The sequence below is a fragment of the Aspergillus saccharolyticus genome (genome assembly GCF_003184585.1).
Source record: "Aspergillus saccharolyticus JOP 1030-1 unplaced genomic scaffold BP01scaffold_2, whole genome shotgun sequence".
Lineage (NCBI taxonomy): Eukaryota > Fungi > Ascomycota > Eurotiomycetes > Eurotiales > Aspergillaceae > Aspergillus > Aspergillus saccharolyticus.
This window is the reverse complement of record NW_020290612.1, coordinates 456,900-467,218: the sequence shown is the minus strand read 5'-3', so window position 1 is coordinate 467,218 and position 10,319 is coordinate 456,900. Positions and strand designations below refer to the sequence as shown.

Sequence of the window (10,319 nt, the reverse complement as noted above, 5' to 3'; positions counted from 1 at the left end):
CCCCCCCCTCCCCTTCTCCCTCCTCCCTCCACTTTACTCCCCCAGTCGCACACTTTGCTTACATCGGGGGTTTTAATTTAATTTCTCGTGTGCCCGAATTCTCGCGCCTATCGCATTCGGTTTCATTTTTCCCGTTTCCCGGCCGTCTACTACCTACCTACCTACCTACCTGACCTCAACTACGGCCACCTTCCTTCTTGTACTCCATCCCACGCCCTCTCCACTCCTCACTGGACTTCTTTCTTCTCTCTTTTCTCTTTCTTACATCTCCCCCTACTCAGTCGCATCTTCCTGCATTGGTTGCGACATCTCAATCTCACCCTCGCCAGCTCTACTCCCACATTAACTCCCTAACTTACCAACCACTCCCCGGTTCGAGACCTCCCCTTGCGTGCCACCGGCATAGGAACGCAAAGATCCTGCGCCAATAGCCATTCTCCAAGTTATCTGTAAGTGCATCCTTCGTCACGGATTCACCGGTCCTTCTTCAAAACCGGGTTGTAGTACTGACAGCGAACAATGGAGAACAGCCCGTGAAAAGCCCGGGAATCACTGTTGTCCTCCCTTGCAACCCAGACCGTCTGGCGTCTGGCTCGGAATCCCGGGGAAAATTGACCGGAGAAATACGGCGGACGGGAACTGTAGCAACCTGCGGAGACACAAGCCACCACCTACTCCTGCTACCTACTCGCTTTTGGTGCCTGCAGTCCTTGGGGCTGTCGTCCCTTCTCTGACCACTCTTCTTGCCCTCCATCTACCTTCCCCTCCCCGCCCTTCAGTCCTTTCCTTCCCCAGTATCTTATCAGAGGGACGGGTCGCCCGTCTCTCGTGTCCACCTTCTTCACCACAATGCGGTCGAGTATTGCCTGTGCTCGCTGTAGGCGGAGCAAGATAAAATGTGTGAACGCTGGCATTGACACAACTTGTCGCGCATGTGAATCTTCCGGTCGAGAATGTGTATATCCCGCCCCCGCAATCGGTATGGGCGGTGGTGCCGCCAAACGGGACCTCGCCGCCCTGGCGGAGGGTGAGGAGCGCAACGGTGACTGGGATAGCCCGAAGCGACAGCGTTCGCGCAAGACGGTTGGTCTCTCTTCGTCCGCTGCTAAAGATGCGTCCAAGAGTGGTGCGGATGTGCTAGATGCATCGATCCTAACCAACAAAGTCTGGGATGCCGTCTTTGACCTCTTCCAATCCCATTTCGCGACTATGCTGCCCTTCGTACATCCCGCATCCTTCATCGGTCAAGCGCGACAACTTTCCTCGAATTCCTCAAACCTTTCACCTTCAAACAATGTCGATGCGACGCGGGATGCTGCCCAAAGTCCTCCAGCGCCAAAGCCAGACCTCAACCCGCTCATCCCCCTCGGTGTACTCGCTCTCACCGCACGCTTTCATCCACAGCTTGTCGCATACCACTCCCCATCCTCTCCTGGAAACCCGTCCAACCCTTTAGTTGCGTCTGAATATTATGCGACAGCGTTGCGCAGCCGGCTGGCCGGTGTCGACGGTGCTAGTCTGGCTGTGCCCGACCTGACGCGCGTCCAAGCTTTGCTGATGCTGGCATTACACGAGTGGGGAATGTGTCGTGGGAAGAGTGCTTGGCTATACGTGGGAATGGCTATTCGACTTTCTCAGGCGATGGGTTTGCCATTTGAGCTAGAGAATGACATGCCTTTCCGCGAGGGGCCTCGGTCCCCCATCCTCAAAACCGAAGCCGACCTATTTGGACTTCCCCGACGCCCTGTCGAACAACGAGAACAAACGTCCGACGATATCATCGCCCAGGAGACTAAGCGCCGTACCTTTTGGGCGTGTTTCATTCTTGACCGCTGCTTGAGCAGTGGCAAGTACCGCCCACGCATGATCCGCGTTAAGGAGCTCGCCATTCAGCTTCCCAGTGATAACGCTTTTGCTTTTGGAGAACGGGTCCGGACGTCACGCCTCAGCGAGCCCGCCGTACGCCGCCCTACGAGCTTCGGCGCTCAAGGAGTTCAGATCCCGAGCATTCGACAAAGTTTGGGAGGCTTAGGCGACGATAGAATGCCGAGTGCTGGTCCTGGCGATGCAAAGGCATGGTCTCCCATCTCCCGTCGCAAAGACTCCAGCGAGGACGAGATCGATCGATGGGAGGTGGGTGCAGAGGAGTCCGTGCACAGTCGAATCATTCGAATCATTCGAATCTGGGGCAGTATCGCTAAATGGTCATGTGCTGGCGGAAGACGGTCAGTCTGCGTTTTATCCTCTTCAAATTTTCTCATCTAATCTTTGGTAGAACCGAACAATGGCCTCCGTGGCACCCGGAATCACGCTTTGCAAAGCTACGAGCAATGCTGAGCGAATTCCAGGATGGGTTGTCCCGCAACCTGCAATACTCCCCTCGTAACACTGATACCCACATCATGTACAAGAACAACACCCTCGCGCCTTATACTGTGATGCATGTGGTTCACTTTCTGTGTGTGATTGTTCTTCATCGTGCTTACATCCCTTTCCTTCCCGTACGGTGCACCGAACCAGTCGGCCCGTTGGACGAACCCCTTTTCCCGATAGAAAAGGCTGGTGTTGCCGATGGATTCTGGAGTGAAAGTGCTCGAGTACTGTTTAATGCAGCCCGACAAATGATGGATTTGGTGGTAACTTGCCAGGACCGCGGGGTTCTGGTGGAAAATCCTCTCGTCGGATTTGCGGTGTACAACGCCGTTTTTATCGGCATTTACGCTGCTCATTTCCCACACATGGACCCTGATGGGGTCTTGGCTTCTAAGAATATCGGTGATCGCAATTTGCAGGGACAAGCCCAAGCTCGGAAAGCACTTGACGTTTTGCGCGAGATGCGGCCTCGCCTCAAAATGGCGCGTGACTGGTTTCGCACTCTGAACCGGCTGCACACGTACTTCTCCAAGGTCAAGCGTGACTTCCGACGACAATCGCGCAAATTCGATCCGGCTGACCAGGCTGACACCCATGTCAATGGAATTCGGCCGGTCCGTGAGGGCGGCTTGGGCGGCGGTCTCGAGGAATTCAAGCTTCTTGAGAAGTTGTTCCTTGATTTTGGCATCATCGAAGACCAACTTCCAGAGGCTGGCGCCGATGATGACGGTCTTGGCGCTGCAAGTGAAAGGGCTACAATTCTTAGCGACGCAGGCAGTAATGCTGTTCGCAGTGAGACTGGAGACACTGGAGAGCCACCCCTGGATGGCGCGGGAGGTAGACGGGAGTCTTGGGTTCCCATCAACAGCCCTGGTATGCCGCTGCCAGGACCCGACGGCGAACGTCGACCCAGTCTTCCAATGCCCCCGAATCGCGCCTTGCAATCTCAGTCACCTTACTCCCTGCCGTCTCTGCAGCACCATCCGGATGGCCCATTGTACAATTCGTCGTCTCCCAACCTTCCTTCGTTGGGACCGCCTGGACCATATGGGGTTCCTCAGTCGACCTCGACTCCGTCGTCAGCGCAGTACAATGGTCCAGGGCAAGCTTCTAATCGGTTGCAGCCGCTAAACTCTTGGCTTAGCCGCACGCAGCCACCCCCTCCTTATTCCCAGTCACTCCCTCCGATCAACGCGGCGGCATCATCACACGGGTTGCCATTGTTACCTCCCCCCGGCTCCGTCGGCCATCCTGGTGCATCCCCGCCAGTAACTGTCGATGGGTTGGAAGTCGTTAACACCAACAGCCTGTGGTCGACGAGCTTGGGCGGGGATGATGTCCTCGCTTTCCTGGAGGGGTGCGAGTACGACCAACTCCCGGCCACAGTCTCTCCGGAGAGTACTTCGACCGGGTGGCTTACCACCGTGTGGACCGAGTTCACCCGCTGAACCTCTCGTCCCAACCATCAACCTGATTCACCCGTTTCTTTTGTCTTTTTCTTATCCTATCGCATCTCTACGACTGAGCAATTTTTTTTTGACTGTATTATTACGCTACATCCGCGGCTGCTGTACTGTATGATTATGTATGCGCGCTTCGGCGGACTGACGAGACCACGCAATGCTTTGGGGATTGACGCAATGTTTGCTGGAGGGTTTGAGTGAGAGCTATGTGGATTCCTATGCACACCAGAGGGATTTCTCTGCGTGACACTTTTCGTATCCTATCTTCGTTTCGAGTTCTGGGCTTTTCAGCAGCATTGAAGTTTGCAATCAATGGCGCACATGTTGTCTGTGGTGTGACATGACACTGATGGGAATGATTACTTATGGTGGTTTGACAAGGGATTTTCTGAAAATTGATTTGACCAGCGTGGCGTCCGGTTCGGGTTCATGGGGGTTTATCTTGTTGTTCTGGATGGACCGGAGGCATACCTAGGCTTGAATTCCCGCGATTTATGACGATTACCTTGACTATTCTTTTCTTGTAAGAGGTAAATTGAGTGTGCAGTAAATCCACCTACGCAGCAAACATGCAGTAGTAGTACTCCGTGTCGCCTTCTAGGTAAGCATAAGATAAACACTGTGCGTAAGACCATTCTCTGCATATCTTCGAAAGAAAGCGATCGAGATCTGATTATGTGATAAACGTCGGTGTAGGATAGAGTTCTGTTTGCGCAAGTGACCAATATAAGTGCTGGGGCAACATCAGAAGTAGTTCCATGCACTGATATAGACCAGAATCCCTCAGGAGAAGTGATTTGTTGTAGAACTATCTACTAGATATTAATCAACAAAAGACCTCGTTTTAGAGAAAGCGAGGGGAGATGTCAAAACAAGCTTCAATATCCCCCCCACATGGCACCTACCGCGCACGACTAACTCTAAATGAACGAGACTTAGCAGAACCTACATATGGTGCCGAACGCAAATCAAATCGACCAAGGAGAGGGTAAACGCGCATGCATAGAGTCGAGACTATATAGAAAGTGGGGGGGGGACACCGAAGAGCTGCTTTGGTGATAGTCCCAGTGATCGGACCCCTCCTCGCCTCCGATAAGCTCCCGCTAACGTACCATACAGTAACTAGTTCTTCGTGCACCTGCGGCTTCCGATTATTCGATCAATCAAGAATTGAGAATCTTATCTGCGTAACTGGTTTGACTTCAAACTGGGCCGGGCAATCGTACTGGAAATGCATAGAGAAAGATTCCCAAGGTGTCGTTCAGGGTTGTTAGTTCCGACCGAATCGCCGCCGTGATGGTTCGGTCCGGATCGATGGCTGGGACAGATACTCCTATGCCTCCAAGTCTTTCGAGATACGTTCTAGCCTGCCGGAGAGTCTCTGGTGGTGTTGGTGTTAGTCAAAACCTGGTTGAGTGGTAACTAGGTATATTGAGTCACTGTTTCTACTGCGAGAGAGACCCACTCACCGAGTGTCTTCCTGAGAGTATAGTCTTTGCGGATATGTTGGAAGATCGTCGCTGTCTGCTCGAGTTCGGGCACCGATTGGAAACCAACGATCTTGACCTTCAGGTCGCCGCGATCGAGACCGATATCTGGAACATGAGCTACCGTCAGATTCACTATGTCCCACGCTCAAAGAGAATAAGTACGTACCGGAGGATGCGTAATAGGGTCTTAGTGCTTCAAGCAGTGTAGTCGTGGTGGTGACCGTCGCCAGCTCTTGCCGACTACCGACCAACGCTGCAAAGTAAATCGCCATGGGAAGCCTCCAAGCTGGATGATCGAACAGGTCCGCAATTTCGCCGACGGCCTGCATGCGATCGTGCGGCACAGCGGCAGCCACTTGGAGGGGGCCCCCATTTCCTCTCCAGATCACTCTACGCAGCCGGCAGACCTCCTTCGCCCATCGTGGATTTCCCTCGGGGACACGTACGTCAATGTCAGTGAAGTTAGGCTGAATGCGCCTGAGCCTGTTGTTCTCGAAGATCGACTGGCCACTAATCATCTGGCACTTGCCCTCGATTCTCAGCGCGCCCTGCGAGAGATATTCACCAAAGTTGAGATCCCAAGTGCGATACCGCCTTAACCTCTTCAGGCCGTTTCCAGATGGAATAGGGTCCACATCCACAAAGGCATTGATCAAGTCCACGTCACGGATGAAGGTGCCGCGAGGGAATTTCTTGGTGTCCACCACGTACAGGCGGATCTCCCTCAGAGGCGATCCGTCGCGGCTGCTCTGATGGCGGTAGTAGATGAGCTGTAGGGCAAAGGGAAGGGAGCTAGTCCATGAGACGAAAGGGTCGTCGGAGGGCTCTTGCCACCAAAGATGGTCGTTTAGCAGGGCAGCTTTGCGCTTCTTGTCGCCTGGGTCCCGGATGGTGAAAATGTCCTCATGAGAGAGGGCATTGTCGTTGCGTCGGGTGGCGGGCGGACGAACCCATGTGCTGCTTGTTGTGGCGCTGGATTTAGGAGAGGCCACGCGGAACAGGTAGGTTGGGATCTCGGAGAGAGAGCTGTTGGTAGCTTCAAGACCAGCCGGTGGGTGGAACAGGAGAGGCTGGTACTGAGGGTCCTCTACCTCAGCACGGTTGATGTTGATGTCTCTCAAAGAGTCAGTAATAGACTCAAGGGACATAACCGCTAGTGAATGTGATGAAGTCTCTCTGAATGACGTTGGAGAGTAGCTTGATGGGATGCGATGAAGTGCGGATTGAAGTGCATTGAAGGAAGAGAAACGAGCCTTGTCAGGGGAATGACCTACTTTACTTTATATATGTTGCCTGTTCCTTGCTCTTTGTGTTTGCGGTTGCTAAGGACATCATTGCTGATATCTCTAGCCAAGGCAGCAGTAGCCTGTCCATGTCATGGACATGGCAGTCGTTGCCTATCTTTGACTGGAAACGTAGTGACAGGCCATTCATTCACTAAGCATCCTACGACTGAGGGCTGAGCGAAGCGGAAAGGCTGAAGGCTCGCTCGTACATGTTATCGGGATCTTGCATGCTTTCATGCTGCGTATGTTGGGAATTGGCAGGGCTAATCAGCCTCTAGACGTCACAAGACTGCGCCACCGATGATGACCTTCGTTTGCATGGATGAGAGTGTTTGACACAACTCAGCATCTGCGCCACTCTGGGGTTTCGTGGCATTTGGTAGGGCTAAATTACGGATTTGAGCCAAAGAAGCTACCGCAGCTGTGGGGACGAAACATACGGGGTAAAAGGATTGGAAAGACGTCCAGACATGGTTGAGGGTCTTAGCTCAGCCTTGCCAGTCATCGCAAGGCTGAGCTGGTGTGGCAGTGACGGTCACTCACTCTACGCGGTAGTAAATCCCATGCCAATCAGCGGTTTTACTTCCAAACACCTCTTGCCTTTGTGCCCAAGAGACGTGTGGACTGAGAATAGACAATTATTAGTGGGGAGCGCGGTACACGCAGCATAGCAAATGCTTCGCTTGGGACACAAGAAAACATGGAAAGCAGCCCCCTATGAGGCTGTCGAAATGTATAAGATATTGGTCAAGTAAATCACACAGAGAAAGTCATTCATGATTAATGGTATGGTGTTCAATCGCATCATCAATTGTGGTCATCGAGGATCAACCCCGATCAGCGACAGGCTCGACTTGCACTAGATCTGTCACCAGAGCCCGTTAGCGATTTGATACACGGTAAAGGACACGAGGTGACAGTGGGATGTATTCCATCGATCAACACTCAGAGAACTAGTATCCTTCGTCTTCGCCTTGCTGGTAGACATGTCGCGACCGCGTCGGATCTTTGCGCATCTGTTGACCGGACCCCGTAAACCCCACTATTTGAATCAGTCGCTGCCCGACGATATATGAGACAGATGGGATTTAAAAACAGCATACCTCGAGCATTGACTCCCTCTCCTGTTCGGAACATACTCTCCTTCTTACGTCCAAACTTCCCTTTGCTAGCGAAATCCTTCCATTTCATCTTGCCTTCCTCCAGCTCCTTGTTGGCCTTCACCTTGCGGGCGACCTTGCTGGGCCGTGCGGACCCCTCGCTCACCTTGTTCGGCTCCTGACGCGCCTGATTGGCCAGCGCGGGATTGATGTCCGCTGCCGCAGAGATCACGCTTGAGTGGGGTGGCTGGGGTGCCGGAGATTGGGAAGAAGTATTGCCTGAGCCTGCATCAGCCTTGCGTTTACGCGAGTCATTGCTGGAGATTGGCCGAATGTCCTTGGAGGTCAGAGATTCCACCGTCCCGTACGACTTGAACGAGACCAAGTAGACGGGATTGCTCGACGAGCCGGTGATGGAGGTGATGCGCGCGGGATAGAACGAGTTGTCGCCTGAGACCCAACGAGCAAGAACATGTTCGTTGACCGAGAAAGACGCCGGGTAAGATGGGGCCGGCTCATCGGACTGTTCAGCGGTCGGTTTGCGGTAGTTGTTCTGTGCGCCGTAAGTGTCCTTCGGTCCTCTGTCCTTCGTCGCGGCTGGCTGGGGTGCTGGTGGCGCGGACGGTTTCAACTCGGCGATAGAAGTTTCGGTGAGGTTTATAAGTTCTTCCAGCTCAGTTTTGAGACTTTGTAATTCTGTGTTGTCTGGGTCTACCTGCAAACTCGATTGGACGGTTTCAAGCTGATGATGATGGTCAGATTTATATGAAGTCCACGGGTATGGTAGATTTTGCGCCCGGGCATACCTGAAGCTTGAACTCCTTGACCTCAGCCTCCAGGGCTGCAATCTCTGACATTTTGTGAGAAGATAAAGGTTTCTGGGGAGGGTGAGGGTATGACGAAGGAGGGGAGTAGTATGAGAAGAGGTGAGACGAAGTGCTTTACTGATGGTAAAAATCAAGACAGACGGGGATGAATCACGAAGTTGCAGATAAGAAGTCGCGTTGGGATAAGATCCCGTGGCGGAGCCCCCACAGCGGCTGGTGAGTAACGTGACTACAGATGCACCGCCACATGGCTCAACGGGAAGACGTGGGGCTCGTTCATCATGCTTGGCAACTTGCAGCTGTGCTTATCGCTGACATCTCAATGCCTGCATACTCCAAGACTGCAGAAATACGAGGCTGCCTCACTCCAGACACCAGAATCCTGGCTCTTTCCTTTTGCGTAAGACTCAATTACCCTAGCACACTTTTCTCATTCTTGACAATGGTCCTTGCAACTATGCTTCAGCTTGCCAGACCCCATCAGAGCAATCCACTAACACGGGTCAAGGCTTAGTTGATTGGCGATCTTCACGTCATTCGGGTTCGGGAACTATTGGCTACTGCAGGGCCAGCATGGATCCGCCAATATTCCCCGTCGTCCACGACCATCTTCTCCGGTGATATCTAGTGATAGCAAAGACGGGTCTACTCCGATGGTACGATGCTGAAGTATTTTCCTACCTCGTGCCTACCTAGGGCTCCAACGACCAAGCCAGGGACCGATCGAATCAGCATAGTCTAATTCAAAGGGCTGAATTGGAGCCGGAAATGCGGATCTTCGAGCATCCATCCCCCCCCTCGACCCCGGTTGCCGGGTGGCACTGAACCGAGATGAGTAGTTTCGGCAAGATGAGATTGACTTTCCGAGCTGCCTCTTTTGTACTTCCTTTGATTTCGAGGTGGTAATGGGGGCTCTAGTGAACACTCTCCTTCATGACAGCGCGCGTCCTTCGAGTCATGCGAGTGGTACGAGAGTCCCGATAAATGGAGGGTGCAGCTTACTACTATGTAACGCAGCGGCTCTCAGCACGAGGTAGAAGTCATGACGCGCGATGAGTCATTTCCCCTTTGGCTGAATCGAGTAGATTTTAGTGGTGGAGTGCGATAGTAGTAAGCACAGAGACAAGCCGCCCGCGTATGACCCCGACAGGCAGTTTTTTTCATATGAGGGAGTGAAAGTGAAACCAATCAATGCGGCGTGGAAGAGAATGGGCGGAGAGAGAAAAACCACTCGGGATCGTCAGCCTCGATTTATAAGCAGGCGAGACCATCCCAAGGGTTTTTGCCCAGTCTGCTCTGATTGGCGTGTCTACCACCCCCGCTCTCCCCTCTGTCCAATGAAGACTGTATTTTCCATTCACCGCTCTCATCGCCTTAGGCACCGACTTGCCCCCTCCTCCTGGCTCCCCCGTCCCTCCGCCCTCTCCATTCCATCATCTTTCTTCTTTCATCCAAATTCACTCACTCACTTCTGCCTCAAATCTGTAATTCCACCGAACTACGCCCTTCTCGTCTTAGGCTTTGAGCCCTCAGTAATCCAGGCAGCGAATCATTCCCCCATGATCCTGAAACCGTCTTTGCCTTAGTGTCCTTTCGTCTGCCTTCCAGCCCAGTTCCCCCCCCCCTCCCTCCTCCCCTCCCCTCTACATTCACTCTTCTTTCTTCTCCTATCCTTTCATTGTCCGTGTCCACTGGCCTTGCATCATCACTCTCTTCTCTCATTCCACGCCTTCTCCGCGCCCCTCTTCTCTCTTCTGACCTAACCCCTGATCCCGTGGTG

At 53.1% G+C, this 10,319-nt stretch overlaps 3 protein-coding genes across 3 annotated transcripts; 1 reads left to right on the top strand and 2 right to left on the bottom strand.

Annotated features, from left to right (window-relative positions):
* Positions 1-849: 849 nt before the first annotated feature.
* On the top strand, positions 850-3,821 carry BP01DRAFT_370771 (putative C6 transcription factor; the record flags this gene model as incomplete). The annotated part of the gene is made up of 2 exons (XM_025576627.1): positions 850-2,225; positions 2,276-3,821. 2 exons carry the CDS (start codon positions 850-852, stop codon positions 3,819-3,821), a joined length of 2,922 nt encoding a protein of 973 aa, XP_025435242.1.
* A 1,411-nt stretch (positions 3,822-5,232) lies between these two features.
* BP01DRAFT_420281 (uncharacterized protein) lies at positions 5,233-6,474 on the bottom strand (the record flags this gene model as incomplete). Its single annotated transcript, XM_025579450.1, has 3 exons — positions 5,233-5,243; positions 5,306-5,431; positions 5,493-6,474. 3 exons carry the CDS (start codon positions 6,472-6,474, stop codon positions 5,233-5,235), a joined length of 1,119 nt encoding a protein of 372 aa, XP_025435241.1.
* A 795-nt stretch (positions 6,475-7,269) lies between these two features.
* Positions 7,270-8,579, bottom strand: BP01DRAFT_352786 (uncharacterized protein). Its single transcript, XM_025574013.1, has 3 exons — positions 8,519-8,579; positions 7,716-8,454; positions 7,270-7,654 (listed from the first exon to the last, which is right to left on the bottom strand). Exons 1-3 carry the CDS (start codon positions 8,567-8,569, stop codon positions 7,566-7,568), a joined length of 879 nt encoding a protein of 292 aa, XP_025435240.1. The 5' UTR covers positions 8,570-8,579; the 3' UTR covers positions 7,270-7,565.
* Positions 8,580-10,319: the final 1,740 nt, after the last annotated feature.